This window comes from Pelodiscus sinensis, chromosome 30, assembly GCF_049634645.1.
Source record: "Pelodiscus sinensis isolate JC-2024 chromosome 30, ASM4963464v1, whole genome shotgun sequence".
Taxonomy (NCBI): domain Eukaryota; kingdom Metazoa; phylum Chordata; order Testudines; family Trionychidae; genus Pelodiscus; species Pelodiscus sinensis.
In genome coordinates, this window is record NC_134740.1 from 7,533,522 (window position 1) to 7,553,350 (window position 19,829).

Below are 19,829 nucleotides of genomic sequence, written 5' to 3' on the forward strand. Positions count from 1 at the left end.
TGGGCCCCTAAATCCCAGCCGGTCGCCTAGGCTGCTTCCTCCAGGATACCAGCCAGAAACCTCGCTCACTCACTTCCAGCCCTGCCCCCAGCCAGGGCTCCATTCCCCTTCTTCCCGTTGTTACGCTCCCTCAGAGATAACTGGTCAGACAGTTTCGAAGCCCCTTTGCATAATGACTCATCCCCTGCCCTGCTGGACCGTGCAGCAGCATAGCAACCAGCAAGGTACCCCCCACTAAGTCACACCGAGGTGTCCAGCCCTGTCTGGGCAGGTGGCTTTTAACTTTCCTTGTGCACCAAGAGCTCAAAGAATAATGGCTGTGCCCGGAGCGACACCCCCATTCCCAGACTGTGGGGCCACTGCTTGAAGGAAATTCCCTTTCTCCTGGGGGGCCCTTAGGAAGCGGCCCGGGGGCTCAAATCCACAGAATCAGGCCTGGAAAGTGCAGTGTCCGGCTGGTGGGAAGTGCTGCGGGGCCGGGAGCAGAGGAAGCCAAGGGGAGGGAGGGGGAGTCCCGGGGACACAGCAGCTGTGGAGAAGCGATAAGGGCAGCGGGCCTGGGAGCCGCCTGCGGGTGAAAGGCTGCGCCAGCCTGTCCAGGAGAGTCTGAGAACAGCTGGGCAGCCAATAGCGCTGGGTCAGGTCCCAGACCGGCTCTAGGTTTTTTGCCACCCAGGCAACATTTTTTTTGGCCGCCCCTCCCTTTTTTGCGAGAGACGCATGTGCGGAGCTGGACCGGGGGCTTTCCTGGTGCTTAGAGCCGGCCCTGCACTGAGGGCAGCGGGACAGCAACACCCGGCTCTGTGGCTCCGGAGCGGATCGCCAGGTGGGACCCTCGGGGCGCGTGTCACCGACCCCGCTGCCTGACATTGCCCTGGTGGCGCCTTGTTCCCTGCCCCCAGGACCCGAGTAGCCTCCCGCGAGCTGAAACGCTTCGCTCTGTCCAAGGCCTCCGGGCTCCACACGGGCCTGGGTGCGAGTCTGTGCAGGAGGCTGCGCCGAGCGGATGTCCGCGCTAAGTGTGGCATTGGGGGGGGGGTCCCTGGGGAGCCCGGGGTCCCCAGGCTGCGGAAGGAGGGGCGAACCTGCCCAGGTCGGGAACGCAGCAGGTCAAAGCTCCGGTGCCGCTCAGTAGTGGGATAGCGCCTGTGAGCAGCGCAGGCTGGGGGAGACCGGCCTCTTTTTATGCCGCCCCCCACTGCAGAGCCTTGGGGGAGGAGAATGGAGCCAAACACACAGCTGGGATCCGGACTGGAGCAGCGGGGGCGCCCATTCCCCAGAGATCCTGAGAGGGGAGCAGGGCCCCGCACACGAGATGGGCTGCAGGGTTCGGAGAGAGACACGTGAGTTGCGAGCCCTGCAGCTCCTTCGAGACTCCGGGAAGCAGCGTGCGAGCCCCTCTGTGCCCAGCCCGGACATTTGGCATCTGGGGTCCGATCGCGCTTTGAAGATCCCTGACTCCTGCGTGTTTGCCCCCCCCCTTCCGGACCCCTCCGTGTGGATGCTCCGTTCCCCAGATGGGTTCTGCGGAGGGCGGCATAACAAGAGGCCGAGTCTCCCCCAGGCTGCGCCACAGGGGCTATCCCACTACTGAGCGGCAGGGGAGCTTCGACCTGCTCAGTTCCAGACCTCGGCCGGTTCGCCCCTCCTTAGGCAACCTGAGGACCCCGGGCTCCCCCCATGTTGATGCCGCTTTAATGCAGACACCCATTGTGATGGCGCGTTGGGGGTTCCCCGTCTCCTGCACCCCGAAATGGCACGAACAGACTTCACCAGCCGGTGGAATAGAGGAAGTTTATTGCCTCTCCAGGATACAGCACAACACAGATGTAGTCTGGTCCCAGAGCTGGGCTAGGATGCCTCAGGCCCCCTTGAGATGGGGGAGACTGGGCCCCTAAACTCCAGCCCCTTCTCCTAGGCTCTCCTCCATGCTCTCCCACAGTAACTAACTAAATTCCCTTGCAGCCCTGCCCCCCCAGTCAGGGCAGCATTCCACCTTCCTTTGTTCCTCTCCATGGGGGGTGTCTGGCCACTGGTTCAACAAGTTTGGCATTAGCTTTGCATAATGAGGTTTTCCCTGCTGGGTCTTGCTCCAGACAGCAGGGGTCACCACAGCCCAGCAAGTACCCCCACTACGTCACAGTTCTCCCCCCTCCGAGAGCGAACTGAGCAGGGTCACTCCGCTCGTGACCTAGGGAAGTTCGGGTCCTCTGCGTGGGAACCCGCCCTGGGGACATGGGTGCTCCCCTTGACTCAGGCCGGCCGTGGCAAGGCCCCACATGAGCTGGCTTCCCTCTGTCCACTCGCCGCCCCGCTCCAGGGCGACTGGCGCAGGCCTGTCCTCGGGGGTCACACCCACCCTTCCGCTGGCCTTGATCTCTGGCCAGGGTCTCTCGGGCCGGGGCCATGAGCCCAGTGAGCCTTCTCTGGACAACCAGGGCGGCTTCCACCCCCGAAGCTCCATCCAGGGAGTTCTTCCCCTCCCATAACTCTCTCAGCAAGCCCAGAGGGTCTATCTGGGGTAGAGACCCCCAAGCCGCTTTCCTCCTGTCTTGGGCCTTCCCGCCCCTCTGGCAGGAGTCACAGGACCGGCAGTACCGCTGCACGGCTGTAAAGATTCCCGGCCAATAGAAGTGCTGGAGCAGCTTCAGCCGGGTGCTCCGGATCCCCCGGTGGCCCCCAACGGGGACATCGTGGGCCAAATACAGCAGCTTGAGGCGATACTTTCGGGGGACGACCAGCTGCCGCTGGACCCCCCATGCCCTCGCCTTCCTGGGGGGGAGCCACTCACGGAACAGGAGCCCACGCTCCCGCAGGAATCTCTCCTGGCCACCTCTCCCCCGGGGCTGAGCTGCATGGAGGCCAGCCTGGTCCCTCAGCCTCTGCAAGGAGGGGTCTGCCTGCACCTCAGCCTGGAATTCAGCTGCTGAGGCAGGGATCGGGACCTGTCCCCCACCTCTGCCTAGGTCCGGAGTCCCAGCGTGGCTGGACCCCGTGTCCACTGGGATGGGACCCTGAGGACGCTGCCAGGAGTCCTTCCCTGGACCCACGTTGTCAGCCCCCCACTGGCTCTGGCTCCGGGTAGTGACTAGAGCCCGCTGGGATTCATGGGGCCACTCCTCTAGGTCATTCCCCATCAGCACCTCGGTGGGCAAGTGCGGGTGCACCCCCACTTCCTTGAGGCCCTCCTTGGCCCCCCATTTCAGATGCACCCTGGCTACAGGCACCTTAAACGGGGACCCGTCTATGCCCTTCAGGGTCAGCTGCGCGTGGGGTAGTATCCGCTCTGGGGCCACTATGTAGGATCGGGCCAGAGTCACCTCCGCCCCCGTGTCCCAGAAGCCCGTCACCTTCCTACCATCCACCTCCAGGGGTATGAGGCACTCGCTCCGCAGGGGCCGTCCTGCCCCCACCCGGTACACGGAGAAATCCGCCTCCTGAGAATCAGACCTCCCAGGGGAGGTGCACTGAGCATCCTTCCCCTCTCTCTGAGCTGAGGTTTGCCTGCCAGCCCCTGCCTCTGGGGCAGCCTGCCCTTCCTCCCGCCCCAGCCAGTTAACCCTGGAAAGTCCCCGGTCCTGGGACCTGGTGCACTGAGCCCTCTTGTGGCCTTTTTGCCCACAACGCTGGCAAGTTAGGCTTTGGGCTGTCTCTGTCCAGGCCCTGGCTGGTTCTCTGGGGCGCAGACGACCTGTTCCTTGGTCTCGCCCCGTAGTTGACTCCCTCCGTCGCTCAGCCGAGATCCGGTCTCTGCACGGTTCCCTCTCTCTCCGGGACTCCCGTTCACACCCGGACCGGCTCTCCGTGAACTCATCCGCCAGTCTCCCGGCCTCCTGGGGGTTCTCTGGTCTCCGGTCCTTGAGCCACAGCCTCAGTTTGGGTGGGCACACTTCATAGAGCTGCTCCATCATGACCAGCTTGAGCAGCTCCTCTGCGGTCTGGGCTCCGACTCCAGACACCCACTTGTGGCAGTATTGCGCCAGGCGGGAGGCCAGGTCCACATAGGTCTCCCGTGGCCCTTTCTGTACCCCCCGGAACTTCTTCCTGTACATCTCGGGGGTCAGCCCGAACTTGTGCAGCAGGGCCTCCTTGACTCGGTTGTAATCCCCTGGCTGTAGGTCCTCCAGCTGACTGAGCACTCCGGCCGCCTCCTGGTTCAGTGCGGGGATGAGCTCCTGCAGCCAGTCAGCTGGGGGAACCCGTTGCAGTCCACAGGCCCTCTCAAAGGCACTGAGGAACCCGTCTATGTCACCCATGTCCTTCAATTGGGCCACCATGAGCCTCTCCAAGCGTCTGGCAGTCCTGGGACCTTGGGGCCCATCCGCACTTGGCGCAGCCGGTGCCCCGCCGGTTCTCCACTCTGCCATGGCCAGCTCATGCTGCCGCTGCCTCTCTCGATCTTGGCGCTCCTTCTCTCGATCCTGGCGGTCCCTCTCTCGGTCCTGGCGGTCCTTCTCTCGGTCCTCTACTTCCAATTCCCTGATCCGCAGCTGGATCTCCAGCCGCTGCAGCTCCGCTGGGCTGGCCCCTGCCCTAGATGGGCTACGGCTTGCAGGCCTCCCGGGAGATGCTGTCTCATCTCTCCGTTGGGTTCCAGCGCTCCTCCCCCTCTCTGAGCCTGACACACTCTCAGGGGGGATCTGGCTGCTTCCCCTGGGGACAAGATCCTGGCCCTGTGGCTGGTCATTCTCTTCCAGCTGGGTAATCAGCTGGGCCTTGGTTGCTTTCTGCACAGGCAAGCCCCTCTCTCTGCACAGCCCCACCAGCTCTGCCTTCAAGAGTCGGGCGTAGGCCATCTGCCCGCTGGGCCCCTCGGTGCAGACTCACCAGTCTAGTGCTGCAGCGCCCCCCGATTCCCAGGAACCGCTTCGCTCTGTCTCCAGCACGCCTGGCTCCAGGGCTCTTGCTTCTACTGCGCCTTGTCGCTTGCCGCTGGAAGCTCCATCCACGGGGTGCAGTGCATCCCGCTCCTGACACCAGTGTGACGGCGCGTTGGGGGTTCCCCGTCTCCTGCACCCCGAAATGGCACAAACAGACTTCACCAGCCGGTGGAATAGAGGAAGTTTATTGCCTCTCCAGGATACAGCACAGCACAGATGTAGTCTGGTCCCAGAGCTGGGCTAGGATGCCTCAGGCCCCCTTGAGATGGGGGAGACTGGGCCCCTAAACTCCAGCCCCTTCTCCTAGGCTCTCCTCCATGCTCTCCCACAGTAACTAACTAAATTCCCTTGCAGCCCTGCCCCCCCAGTCAGGGCAGCATTCCACGTTCCTTTGTTCCTCTCCATGGGGGGTGTCTGGCCACTGGTTCAACAAGTTTGGCATTAGCTTTGCATAATGAGGTTTTCCCTGCTGGGTCTTGCTCCAGACAGCAGGGGTCACCACAGCCCAGCAAGTACCCCCACTACGTCACACCCATTCGGCACAGCCCCCTGCAGCCCAGAACTCCTACACTCAAGCGACTTGCTGGTCTAAGCCGCTCTGGGCGCTGGGATCACAGGCACCCGCCACTGTGCCGGGTGGGTTTTGCCTTCTCAAGGCTCCAGCTTCAAGCTCTGCGGTCTGAGGCGCTGGCCAGAGCTGGCGCCAGGGAGCTGGGCTAATGCCGCTCCCGCACATGATCCAAGGGGCGGGGGATCCCTTGTCCCTCCATATAGGACCTCGGGTGTTTCGGGGGCTCCATTCCCATCGGTCAAACTGGGGGCACTGGGGGGAGAGGGGACCTGCCCAAGTCGCACACGCACAGGCTGGCGCTTCTTTTCCCAGTGCTGCTGGAGGCTGAGGCTGGAGGCGTCCACAGTTCGGGGGGACCTTGCTGGGCCCCGTTCGGCCTTGACACGGTCACTGCTGGGATGTTTTAGGGCCGGGGAGAAGGGACCTGGATCAGAAATGGAGCAGGTCAGAGCTCTGGGCGGGGCGCACTGAGAGCGGGGAGCCCCTGGGACTAGCTGGGGCCGCGCCAGACCCGGTTTATGTTGATACCGCCCAGCGCCCCATTCTCAGGGCTGGGCCCAACCCTCTCCCCTCCCCCCCATGGCCCGTGTTCCAAGGGCAATGCCAAGGGAGATGCCGATATCACATGGCGCCTGCGCTCGGTCCCATCGGACAGAAAGTTCAAGGTGCAGCTTGGAGCCGTTGGTAGCCAGTCTGGCGCCATAGCTGGTGCCTGTGATCCCAACGCCCGGGAGGCTGAGGCTGGCGGGTCGCTTAAGCTCAGGAGTTCTGGGCTGCAGGGGGCTGTGCCGAGTGAACGTCCCCACTCAGCGGGCGGCTCTCAGCCAGAATGCCACCCCTTGAAATGTGCCGCCCCAAGCACATACTTGCTTTGCTGGTGCCTAGAGCCGGCCCTGGGGTTGAAGAGTCTGGCTGCTGAGTGAACTCTGGCAAGTCATTTCTGTGCTCAGTTTCCCCTTTTGTAGGACTGGGCATGTCGGGAAAGTGATGTGACACCTACTGATGCAAAGGGATACATTTCTGAATAACCAACAGGAACATTGCCAACTCGCCGTGTCTTCCTCTTGAGTCACCTGTTGGGAAGATGCACCAGGGATGTATTTCCGCTGTAGCTGCTTTTAGACACATTTGCGGGGGGAGGGAAAGGGGTAATTCATTTAATTTTACCCCTACGAGCAGACCTACGAGCAGACGAAAAAATCAAAATCCCGCATTTCAAAGCCCCGGTTCTCAAATCCTGCGGGGAGAAGAGACAGGACTATGTAGCACTGCAAAGACTAACAAGATGGTTTATTAGGTGATAAGCTTTCGTGGGCCAGACCCACTGCGGGAAGGTACCTGAGAGATTCGCTACCAGCATCACAGCGCCCTGTGGCCAGCGACTGCGGCCGCCTCAGTTGTGTGACAATACTGCCCTCTAGTGACTAACTACAAAGCCTGTTCGACACGGGCTCTAGTCCAGCTCCGAATGGGCTGTTCCTATGTGGTCCGGCTGCTCTGATCCACTCAGGACTTGGAGACAGAGACGCCCTGGTGGAAAATGATTTTTTCTTTCTTTCTTTTTGACCGGGAGGTTGACTGGAGAAATCTGTTTGGTCTAAGCCGGTCTGGCCTCATCCCGCGCTGCTCGGAATCCGCTTCCCCTTTTTGTGCGAGTCCCTGCTGGGCTGTGTCACTGTGTCTCCTGGCGCAGTAATAGGTGCCGCTGTCTCCGGCTTCCAGGCCTCTCATTTCCAAATACACCTCGCCCTTGGACGTGTCCCGGGAGATGCTCAAGCGGCTTTTCAGGGACTCCGAGTAGCGCTTGTCATCATCCCAGTACACCAGACACAGCCACTCCAGGCCTTTCCCCGGGGTCTGTCGGACCCAGCTCATTGAAATCCCGCTAGTGGTGAGAGAGAATCCGGACACGGAGCAGGTGAGGCTCAGGGTCTGCGAAGGCTTCACCTGGGCGGCTCCGGGCTGCCGCAGTGTCACCTGGGAGCGGCCACCTGCAAAGAGCCAGGAGAAACCTCAGCCAGAGCGCGGGGCGCGGCGGGCTCCGCGGGGCAGAGACAGCTCGCGCCGAGGCACTTACCTGCCGCCAGGGCACAGAGCAGGAGAGACGGGAGCAGGAATTTCATCTCCCCGCTGGGCAGCCGGACAGACACAGGCACCGAGACCCGGAGGGAGCGACACGGGCTGGGCGTTGGGAGAGGCCGCGGAACAAGAAATAGTCTGTGCTGGAGAGGAAACAAACCCTCATTTGCATAGCGCGCGCGGTATGCAAAGCAGGGGCCGGTTCGTTCGCTCTTTAGTGCCCAGAGATGCGGCCCCGGCCTCATAGTCCCCAGCGAGCGGCTCGTGCGGCTCACACGCGTCACCAGCGAGGTGTCGCCTAGAAACCGAACCCAAGTCAGCAGCCCAGTTGTGCTCGGCGCTGCACGGACCCGCAGTCACCGCGAGCCCGGCCTTGGGAAGGGGTCACACCCCTCACCCTGAGGTGTCTATCAGTGGGCTTGTGCACATGGGTGATCCAACGGGAAGGACACAATTTATTATTATAATAGTGTATTTTATTTCGACCAGAAATCTTTTCCAGATTCTCAAGTGTAAGCTGCACCGCAGGGGTCATGCCGACAGTGTTCGGTGCGGGGCGGGTTGGTCTGTAAGGACAAAGCATCAGGATGCGGCTCAAGAGACGTGAATACCGATCCTGGTTTTCCCCTAGATGCTGGGTGAAAGCGGACAAGTTGCTTCTCTTCCCTGTACCTCAGTTTCCCCATCTGTGAAACAGGGCATAACAGCACTCTCCGCTCCTTAGAAAGAGGAACACACACATGTGTGGGGCTTGTCCATAGACACACAGGGTCGGTGAATTCTCCCTGTGACCTGCTGTCGCTTGTAACTTGCTGTCGACCAGCGGTGGGCAAATATTGGCCCGTGGGCAGGATTCGGTCTGCCAGGTTCAGCTCCTGGGAGCCCCCCACAGCGCCGTATTTACCTTCGCCTCCGTAGGTAGGTTGATCACAGATCATGTTGTTTGTGAGGAGAGCGAGGGGATTGGGGGGGGCTACAAATGCCACACCAGTGGGTGGGGGGCTGCCTTGAACAGATTCTAGTTTTAGCAAATTCCGAGGAAGGGTCGAGTCCCACCTGTAAAAGGGAGTTAGGCACCTAACTCCATTTGGGATTCATAGCCCTGTCCTGGAAGTCCCTGCCTCAGTGGATACTTAATAACACCCCCACATCCCTTCTGCCAAGGAAGCAGTTGGTGGTTCTTCCCATAGCCGTTGCCTAGTGGTTACAGCACTTTCCTAGGAAACGATCGAGCCAGGATCATCCCTCCTCAGCTTGGTGCGGGAGCATGGATTTGAGACCCCATGTTCCAATATGAAGGGGAGGGTGATGGGGGGCGCAAACACCCTCTCCTGTTTGAGCCTTAATGAGTATTCATTTACTCCCTGAAGAACATCTTCAACGGGAGATATTGAAAGACCCCTTCCTTAAATCCCCCAAGGTCTTGTACTCAGGACATTTCCTCGTGGGTTTATTGCTGCTATCACAGGTGACTCTCCCAGAAGCGTAACTCACGTTTTGAAAAGTGACTTAGCGCTGCAGCCAGAAACATCTAATTCCCAGGAGGCCCAAGTGAGTTGGGGGCCGATGAGGTTTGGGGAGAAATTGACCCAGACAGTTTATCTGAGCAAATTCTCTCGGGACTGGTGCCGCAGGACGATTCGTTGCATTTAAAGGCTCCAGGGTTGGCAGGACGCCTGGGTTCTCTCACTGGGGTTTGTGAAGGGCTGTAGCGCTGATTTGTGTCACTGTGTATGTAGCGCAGTAATACGTGGCGGTGTCATCGGCTCGCAGGCTGCCCAGCTGCAGCCAGGACGTGCTTATGGAGTTGTCCCTGGTGATGGTGACTCGCCCCTGGAAGGCCGGGGCATAGTTAGTGCTACCACTATTTGGATTGATCTCTCCGACCCACTCCAGGCTTTTCCCGGGAGTCTGCCGGACCCACTGCATCCAATAGCTGGTAAAGGTGTAGCCGGAGGTTTTACATGTCAGCTTCACGGACTCTCCGGGCTTCTTGATTTCGGCCCCAGACTGGGTCAGCTGGACCTGGGAGCTGACACCTGTGAATAAAAAGACAATACAAATGCCGTTATTTCCCTTCTGTTCCTCCTCTTCCCGGCCTTATCCAAACCCTTGTCTTGCCCTATTCAGGACACTGATCGGCCTTTTTTTAAAGAACCAATCTGTCCTGATGATATTCCTGTTCAGGGCAGTCTCTGATCGGCCTTTTTGTCAGAACGAATCTGTCCACACCATATTGCTGTGCAGTAGGGAAGTGAAGTAACACCCTTTTCAGAGAGAAACTGAGGCATGAACTGGGCTGGAGGGTTTTCAAAGCTGTGTACGGGATTCCTGGCACAAAATAATGAAAATTTGACTTTGAAATCCCATCCCAGGCGCTGTGCTCAGAGCTGGGATTTAGAAACCAGAGTTCCTGATCCACCTCCTACATCTTCAGCTTGAAACCATCTTAGAATCATGGAATCATAGATCTGGAAGAGACCTCAGAAGGTCAAGTCCATCCCCCTGCTCTTTGCTCTCCCAGCCCAGCTGTGCCCAGCAGACACCTGCTGCGTCCATCCCCTTACCTGAGACAACCGCCAGAAAGAGACAGAACCCCAGACCGGTCATTTCCATTCTTCCCCACCACCTTGTGCGCCGCAAAGCAGGAAACCGCCGCCTGTTAACGAGGCCCCCTGGCTGTTCTTTATCAGGCAGTTTTCCTTCTTCATTTGCATGTGGGCGGGGCTACATCGTTTGACGAAACCGCGGCGTTGCCAGCCTGGACAAATAACTGGCCTCAGACTTGGGAGGGACACAGCCACGGAGGAGGCCAGAGTAGATCTATGGAATTTGGACCCTGATTTCTAACCTCAGGGGGGGCCGTGTGAGCTAAGGGACAATTGGTGAAGCTGAATGTGAAGGTGCCCAGTGTCGGGCTGTCACAAGGTCACACCCAATGGGTGAAACTGACACAACGCAGAGTCCAGGGATGTGTAAACACGGGCACTCTCCAGTGGGGAAATCTCCCTGGGAGCGGTGATCTCCGAACTTCCCAGGGGCGCTGGGCACCGAACTCGTGCGGAATGGGAAGGGATCCGGCTGGGCAGAGCCTCGCGCTGAAGAGCCAGCCCAGCCTCCAGCGCTGAGGCCGATAATTCCTGGTGATTATTCCCCGAGCCGGTCTCTGGGCAGAAACGTTTCCGACGCGAACGTGACACTTTGCTGCCCCCGTGCGGATCTGTCCCTTCAGTGACCACAGAAACGATTCCTCCTCTTCGCCCTTTTAGCTTCGCGTTGCTTGGTCACTTGTGTCTCCTGCAGAGGCTCGGGAAGGGGGAGGGAGTTCGCTTTGAAACAATTCACCGGGTGTCTGGCCATGTCTGTGTGCCCTGGGACTTGACATGTGCGGTGGTGCTTCAGGGTTCCCCGCCTCCTGCACCCCCGTAGTGGCACGAACAGATTCCACCAGCCAGTAGAATAAAGGGAGTTTATTGCTTCTCCAGGATACAGCACAGCACAGATGTAATCCAGTTACAGGGTCAGGCCTAGGATGCCCCAGCCCCCCTTGAGATGGGGGAGCCTGGGCCCCTAAATCCCAGCCCCTTGCTTAGGCTGCCTCCTCTATGATTCCAGCCAGAAACTAAAACTCTCTCCCAGCCCTGCCAGGGTCTGGTCTCCACCCTCCTTCCTTTGTCTCCCTCCCTGGGAGGCTGAGCCTTGGTGCCTGGATCCTTTGCGGTGTATGAAGGGCCCCTGGGCTGGGGGCTGGGTCACACCCACAATTATTGACCTGCATGTGGGTTTGTTTCTATGGCTCCTTCGCAAACCGAAGATTGAATCAGACCCCTCGTTAGGAACGGGACGGAGGGTGCCCGCCCTGCCGCACCTCAGCCTGGAAGGTTCCTGGCCAAGGTGTAACGGGCAATGGGGAGTCAGTGGGGAGCGCAGGGCCATCCAGGCTGAGAGTCTCAGACCAGTACCGTTCTCTGGCTTGTGCCCTGCAGCGGCTCAGACAGGTCCCTTAACTCTCTGACCCTGCGAGAGTGACCTAAGGGAGTTAGGAACAGAAATTTCATTTCTTTCTGCTTTGCTGCAATTTGGACACCGAACTGTAGGGCTATCTACCGGGCCGGGGCCTTTACGTATCGGGGACCATAAAGAAACAGGTTTGTGCTTAGTGACCTTTAAGAACACCCAGCCTGTTCTGAGCTCTATGGGATTTAGACACCCAGCTAATTCTGAGAATCCCGCTCGGTGCCCGTCTGATTCCCCAGGCAGCTACAGACCAGCGGTTTCCAGGTGTTCGGACGGAGGTTCAGTCCACTGAGGAGAGTTAGTTCTATTGGCTCGTTTGGATTCTCATGTGTGTGTGTCGGGTGTGGGGGGGGGGATGCTCCTTCCCAGACCCCTTAAATTCCGTGTGAAGAAAGAACTGGGAATCAGACGCTCTGTGTTCTCATCAGACAGACAGGAGCGTGTGGGCTGTTCGCATCCTTTCCCGTGTGTGTCCTTGTCTCTGAGGGGTTCAGCTCGCCCTGCTCTTCTGGCCTCACCAGGCTGTTTAGAAACCGCTTCCCCTTTTTTTGCCGGTCCCGCTGTGCTCCGTGTCACTGTGTCTCTGGCGCAGTAATAGGTGCCGGTGTCTGCAGCTGTCAGCGAGCGGAGCTGCAGCGAGAACTGGTTCCTGGCGGTGTCCCCAGAGATGGTGACTCGGCCTCGGACAGACGGGGCGTAGCCTGTATCCCCATCATATGGATACACAAACCCCATCCACTCCAGCCCTTTCCCGAGGGGCCGCCGGACCCAGTGCCAAGAATAGGTGCTGTCAGTGATGGACACACCCAAGACAGCGCAGCTCAGGGTGAGGGTCTCTCCGGGCTTCACTGTCCCTGGGCCCGACTGGACCAGCTGCGCCTGGGAGCGGACACCTGGGAAAAGGGAAACAAGTTAGCCACCGAACCAACCCACGGATCTGTCCCTAATTTTCCCCACTCCCCAGTCTGATACACACGCACATCCGGGGGCGGCGAGCAGGACGAAGAAAAGCAGCAGAGGTTCCATTCTCGTTTTCAGGCACTAAGGGAAAGCTCCCAAGTGGCAGGAGGGGGCAGGTCTGTGTCTGGGCAGAGACTGAGGCTCCTAGATCTGGGGGTTTGTATTTAAGCAGCAGAGTCTCATCAGGAATTTGCATGCGGGTTGCACCCAGCGGATATAAGGTGAGAAAGAGACGTCTAAGTGGGGAGCGTTGGCCGGCGGAGCGCCCCCCAACACGGCATCACGTCCGGACTGGGTTGGGGAGGTCACAAGTCTGTGGGAAAAGCCTTTCTCCTGAGTGCCACGTGCCTTAAGACAGCCCCCCCCCCCTTCAAGTCTGGCACCTGAGGAGGCCACCTCGGTTCGCTTCATGGCAAGGCCAGACCGGTATTTACGTTCTAATTTTTGCTGACTTAGAAATAAATATCAAATGACTGGGGGGTGGGGCACTAATGTTGTCTTCGTCCTCCTGCCCATAACACCCTCCCTATGCCTCTGGAGTGCTTGCCTGGGCATTGGGCCCTGAATTGATTCTAAGCACGAAGCACATTTGGGCCCAGAGCGTGAATGTACCCGCGGTAGCGCCACCGGTAACTGCAAAAGTCACCCCCAGGGAGCAACGTGGCCTCTTGGCTAGGATGCTGCAGGGACCCAGAACAGCGCCGGTTGGGTTTCTGTGAGCGGGGTGAGATTTCTGGGGCCAGGACAGTGTGTTCAGGTCGGGGAGGTGGAGCTGGCAGGAGATTTTATGAAACACTTAATGACTGTGATTAAATCTCTGTATCCCTATGTGACCTGCTCATGGATAAGCTGGGGACTGGGGCAGCGCTCTCGGGCGGGGCACCGCGCTCAGACGCAGAGCTCAGCAATAGCTCAGGGACGGCGAGCTGTCGCAGAGATGATCTGAAACCTCCCAGCAGCCCGGGGCCGGGATATTCCGCATCTTTCAGGGGAGGTAGCAGGTCAGGGGCGATTTTCAGGGACGCAAAGGGTTTCACGGGCCCCCAGTGCAATGGCTTTGGCCTCGATTCAGGGAAGCATGGAAGAATTTTCCAAAACCCGGCTCTGGGCGGGACAGTTTTACATTTCAGCCCAGTTCTCAGTCTCTGGCTTGCACGTTGCACTCTGCTCTCAGCGGTGTCACTGGCTGCGGGAGACCTGTGGGAATATTTGTCTCGTGTCCCTATGTGACGGCGCGTTGGGGTCCCCCCTCTCTTGCACCCGGAAATGGCACAAACAGACTGCACCAGCCGGTGGAATAGAGGAAGTTTATTGCCTCTCCAGGATACAGCACGGCACAGATGTAATCTGGTCACAGAGCTGGGCTAGGATGCCTCAGACCCCCTTGAGTTGGGGGGGAGACTGGGCCTCTAAACTCCAGCCCCTTTCCCTAGGCTGTCTCCTCCATGCTCACAGACAGCAACTAACCAACACTCTTCCAGCCCTGCCCCCAGCCAGGGCAGCATCCCCCTTCCTTTGTTCCTCTCCATGGGGGGTGTCTGGCCACTGGTTTGCATAGAGACTCATCCTGTTTTGCTGGGTCGTGGTACCCACGGCAGCCAGTGGGGGTTACCCCAGAGCCAGTAGCATAGAAACCAGCCAGGCACCCCCACTACGTCACACCCTAGAACACAGAGTTCCCGAAATATTCATCCGCTGCTCTGGCACCGTCCTGCCCTTTCACACCGATCCCTGCGCTGACCGGACAGAACAGCCTGGAACTGCGAGTCGCTGCTGCCCCCTGCCGGGCGCTGGCAGAGCGGCTCCCGCTGCAGCTCGGTTTGTATTCTGGGCTGGGCAGCTTGCTACTCGCTGTGCCCGGCGCAGTAATAGCGGGCGGTGTCCTAGGAGACAGAAGCAGCAAAAAGGGGACTTCAACGTGTCAGCGCCCTCCCGATCCAGCTCGGCGTCTCCAGCCACCGCATCTACCTGCTACCAACTGATTGCTGCTCACACCTGGCTTGTGACAGCGAGGGGCAGGGAAGGGACGGGCAGCAGCAGTACCAACAGAGAGAGGCTTGGGCTCCGTCCTGCCCCCTAATCCCGGGCTCCGTGTCCAAAGCCTGAGCTACCCCAAACCCTCCCCCGGCTCCGGTGACTTTTCAGGAAGAAAAACAAGGAAGCGGAGGGTTGGGAATTTCTTAGGGAAGGAGTGGAGGGGAGGGGGGGATACAGGGGAGATGCGGGGGTTGCAACGCCCTGTCTTTCCTATCCCCAGCCCCCGCACAGACCGAGCGCTGGAGCTGTTTGGCTATTTAGAAACCCGCTTCTCCTTTTTGTGCCAGGCCCGACTTTGCTCCGTGTCACCGTGTATCGCGCACAGTAATAGGTGGCGGTGTCTACAGCTGTCAGGGAGCCCAACTGGAGATAAACTTCCTCCTTCGAGGTGTCCCTGGTGATGGTGACACGAGGTTTGAAAGCCGAGTTATACTCCGCGGTCCCCCCGTTCGCTGTATCCCGGATAAACCCGATCCACTCCAGCCCTTTCCCGGGGGGCTGCCGGGCCCAGCTCCAATAGTAGCTGCTGACAGAGACACCGGAGATTTTGCAGGTGAGACTGAGGGTCGCTCCCGGCTTCACCGCCCCGGGGCCGGTCTGGACCAGCTGCACCTGGGAGAGGACACCTGCGGAAAGGGAAACAAAGGGAGGAATGAATCACAGAACGAATCTGCCGGTCGGGACCCCATTTCCCTCCTTTCCCACAGACACTCACAGCGGGGGGCGGCGAGCAGGCAAAGGAGAAGCAGCAGAGGCTCCATTCTCCGTATCCAGCAATGAGGGAGGCTGGTCTGTGTCCGGGCAGAGACTGCGGCCCCTGGAACCGGGGTTCATATTTACACAGGAACCACCGGGGCAGGGATTTGCACGCGGGTTGCCTCGCCAGGTATAAAGGGAGGGACGCAGCTGTGCAGGGAGCGGTGTGCGGGGGCGGAGTCACACTCCCCTGCATGGGCCAGCGTGGGACCCAGAGTCAAGTCGGGTGCGATGTAGTGGGGGTACTTGCTGGGCTGTGGTGACCTCTGCTGTCTGGAGCATGACCCAGCAGGGAAAACCTCACTATGCAAAGGTGATGCCAAACTTGTTGAACCAGATACCCCCCATGGAGAGGAACAAAGGAAGGTGGAGGCTGCCCTGGCTGGGGGGCAGCGCTGGAAGAGGGTTAGTTAGTTGCTGGCTGGGAGCATGGAGGAGACAGCCTAGGGAAAGGGGCTGGAGTTTAGGGGCCCAGTCTCCCCCATCTCAAGGGGGCCTGAGGCATCCTAGCCCAGCTCTGTGACCAGATTACGTCTGTGCTGTGCTGTATCTTGGAGAGGCAATAAACTTCCTCTATTCCACCGGCTGGTGCAGTCTGTTTGTGCCATTTCGGGGTGCAGGAGACGGGGGACCCCCAACGCTCCGTCACATCGGGTTTATTGGAATCCCCAGACCTGGGCTGGGGCTGCAAAGACATGAGCGCTGCTAGGCACTGAGCATGCGCACAAACACACTGTGGATTGGCGGGCTCCAAGGCGCCCCAGATGATTTAATGTACCGGGGCCTGGCCACTGTCGCAGTAGCTGCTGTGACGAATCTGCCGGGACCCCTTGAAACTGCCCAGGTGAGCCGCAGGCATTGGTGTGTGGGGGGAGGATGGACCCGCCTTGGGGGAGGCGAACTCCCAGCTCCGTTCCTTCCACCCGCACCCTCCCTCGGGGGCCAGAGCTGACCCAGCAGCCCACTGCACCTGCACTCAGGTCCCAAGGATGCCGGACCAGGGAGGTTCAACCTGCGGGTTCTTGTGAAGGGTCTTTGCGATCCTTCCGGCCAGAGGGGTTTTATGTTCTAATGAGAGTGGAGGTTCTGGACACAACACAGACCCTCCGGGGAAAGAGCCAATCACCGAACCATCCTGAGTTCACTCATTGCTCTAGAGGAAGGTGTGAAGGCGCGTTGGGGGTCCCCCGTCTCCTGCACCCCGAAATGACACAAACAGACTGCACCAGCCGGTGGAATAGAGGAAGTTTATTGCCTCTCCAGGATACAGCACAGCACAGATGTAATCTGGTCACAGAGCTGGGCTAGGATGCCTCAGGCCCCCTTGAGATGGGGGAGACTGGGCCCCTAAACTCCAGCCCCTTCCCCTAGGCTGTCTCCTCCATGCTCTCAGACGCAACTAACTAACCCTCTTCCAGCCCTGCCCCCCAGCCAGAGCAGCATTCCACCTTCCTTTGTTCCTCTCCATGGGGGGTGTCTGGTTCAACAGGTTTGGCATTACCTTTGCATAGTGAGGTTTTCCCTGCTGGGTCTTGCTCCAGACAGCAGGGGTCACCACAGCCCAGCAAGTACCCCCACTACGTCACAGTTCTCCCCCCTCCGAGAGCGAACTGAGCAGGGTCACTCCACTCATGACCTAGGGAAGTTCGGGTCCTCTGCATGGGAACCCGCCCTGGGGACATGGGTGCTCCCCTTGACTCGGGCCGGCCATGGCGAGGACCCACATGAGTTGGCTTCCCTCTGTCCACTCGCCACCCCACTTCAGGGCGACTGGCACAGGCCTGTCCTCGGGAGTCACACCCACCCTTCCGCTGGCCTTGACCCCTGGCCAGGGTCTCTCGGGCCGTGGCCATGAGCCCAGTGAGCCTTCTCTGGACAGCCAGGGCGGCTTCCACCCCCGATGCTCCATCCAGGGAGGTCTTCCCCTCCCATAGCTCTCTCAGCAAGCCCAGAGGGTCCTCTATCTGGGGTAGAGACCCCCAAGCCGCTTTCCTACTGTCTTGGGCCTTCCCGCCCCTCTGGCAGGAGTCACAGGACCGGCAGTACCGCTGCACGGCTGTAAAGATTCCCGGCCAATAGAAGTGCTGGAGCAGCCTCAGCCGGGTGCTCCGGATCCCCCGGTGGCCCCCAACGGGGACGTCGTGGGCCAAATACAGCAGCTTGAGGCGATACTTTCGGGGGACGACCAGCTGACGCTGGACCCTCCATGCCCTCATCTTCCTGGGGGGAAGCCATTCCCGGAACAGGAGTCCACGCTCCCGCAGGAATCTCTCCTGGCCACCTCTCCCTCGGGGCCGAGCTGCACGGAGGCCAGCCTGGTCCCTCAGCCTCTGCAAGGAGGGGTCTGCCTGCACCTCAGCCTGGAATTCAGCTGCTGGGGCAGGGATTGGGACCTGTTCCCGACCTTTACCTAGGTCTGGAGTCCCAGCCTGGCTGGACCCCATGTCCACTGGGAAGGGACCCTGAGGACGCTGCCAGGAGTCCTTCCCTGGACCCACGTTGTCAGCCCCCCGCTGGCTCTGGCTCCGGCTCCGAGTAGTGACTAGAGCCCGCTGGGATTCATGGGGCCACTCCTCTAGGTCATTCCCCATCAACACCTCGGTGGGCAAGTGCGGGTGCACCCCCACTTCCTTGAGGCCTTCCTTCGCCCCCCATTTCAGATGCACCCGGGCTACAGGCACCTTAAACGGGGACCCGTCTATGCCCTTCAGGGTCAGCTGCGTGTGGGTAGTATCTGTTCTGGGGCCACTATGTCGGATTGGGCCAGAGTCACCTCCGCCCCCGTGTCCCAGAAGCCCGTCACCTTCCTACCATCCACCTCCAGGGGTATGAGGCACTCGCTCCTCAGGGGCTGTCCTGCCCCCACCCGGTACACAGAGAAATCCGCCTCCTGAGAATCAGACCTCCCAGGGCAGGTGCACTGAGCATCCTTCCCCTCTCTCTGAGCTGAGGTTTGCCTGCCAGCCCCTGCCTCTGGGGCAGCCTGCCCTTCCTCCCGCCCCAGCCAGTTAACCCTGGAAAGTCCCCGGTCCTGGGACCTGGTGCACTGAGCCCTCTTGTGGCCTTTTTGCCCACAGCGCTGGCAAGTTAGGCTTTGGGCTGTCTCTGTCCAGGCCCTGACTGGTTCTCTGGGGCGCAGACGATCTGTTCCTTGGTCTCGCCCCGTAGTTGACTCCCTCCGTCGCTCAGCCGAGATCCGGTCTCTGCGTGGTTCCCTTTCTCTCCGGGATTCCCGTTCACACCCGGACCGGCTCTCCGTGAACTCATCCGCCAGCCTCCCGGCCTCCTGGGGGTTCTCTGGTCTTCGGTCCTTGAGCCACAGCCTCAGTTTGGGTGGGCACACTTCATAGAACTGCTCCATCATGACCAGCTTGAGCAGCTCCTCTGCGGTCTGGGCTCCGACTCCCGAGACCCACTTGCGGCCGTATTGCGCCAGGCGGGAGGCCAGATCCACATAGGTCTCCCGTGGCCCTTTCTGTACCCCCCGGAACTTCTTCCTGTACATCTCGGGGGTCAGCCCGAACTTGTGCAGCAGGGCCTCCTTGACTCGGTTGTAATCCCCTGGCTGTAGGTCCTCCAGCTGACTGAGCACTCCGGCCGCCTCCTGGTTCAGTGCGGGGACGAGCTCCTGCAGCCAGTCAGCCAGGGGGACCCGTTGCAGTCCACAGGCCCTCTCAAAGGAGCTGAGGAACCCGTCTATGTCACCCATGTCCTTCAATTGGGCCACCATGAGCCTCTCCAAGCGTCTGGCAGTCCTGGGACCTTGGGGCCCATCGGCACTTGGCGCAGCCGGTGCCCCGCCGGTTCTCCGCTCTGCCATTGCCAGCTCATGCTGCCGCTGCCTCTCTCGATCTTGGCGCTCCTTCTCTCGGTCCTGGCGGTCCTTCTCTCGGTCCTCTACTTCCAATTCCTTGATCCGCAGCTGGATCTCCAGCCGCCGCAGCTCTGCTTGGCTGGCCCCTGCCCTAGATGGGCTACAGCTTGCAGGCCTCCTGGGGGAAGCTGTCTCATCTCTCCGGTGAGTTCCAGCACTCCTCCCCCTCTCTGAGCCTGACACACTCTCAGGGGGGGGTCTGGCTGCTTCCCCTGGGGACAAGATCCTGGCCCTGTGGCTGGTCATTCTCTTCTAGCTGGGCAATCAGCTGGGCCTTGGTTGCTTTCTGCACAGGCAAGCCCCTCTCTCTGCACAGCCCCACCAGCTCTGCCTTCAAGAGTCGGGCGTAGGCCATCTGCCCACTGGTCCCCTCGGTGCAGACTCACCAGTCTAGTGCTGCAGCGCCCCACGATTCCCAGGAACCGCTTCGCTCTGTCTCCAGCACGCCTGGCTCCAGGGCTCTTGCTTCTACGGCGCCTTGTCGCTTGCCGCTGGGAGCTTCATCCACGGGGTGCAGTGCATCCCACTCCTGACACCAGTGTGACGGCGCGTTGGGGTCCCCCGTCTCCTGCACCCCGAAATGGCACAAACAGACTGCACCAGCTGGTGGAATAGAGGAAGTTTATTGCCTCTCCAGGATACAGCACAGCACAGA

General features: G+C 60.1%; 2 gene segments (V, D, J or C); both read right to left on the reverse strand.

Moving 5' to 3' along the window:
- Positions 1–9,181: 9,181 nt before the first annotated feature.
- On the reverse strand, positions 9,182–10,178 carry LOC142821221 (immunoglobulin heavy variable 1-46-like). The segment is given in 2 exon segments: positions 9,182–9,569; positions 10,098–10,178. Coding segments are annotated over 2 exon segments (402 nt in total).
- Positions 10,179–14,351: 4,173 nt separating this feature from the next.
- LOC142821263 (immunoglobulin heavy variable 4-59-like) lies at positions 14,352–17,744 on the reverse strand. The segment is given in 3 exon segments: positions 14,352–14,390; positions 14,854–15,170; positions 17,711–17,744. Coding segments are annotated over 3 exon segments (390 nt in total).
- Positions 17,745–19,829: the final 2,085 nt, after the last annotated feature.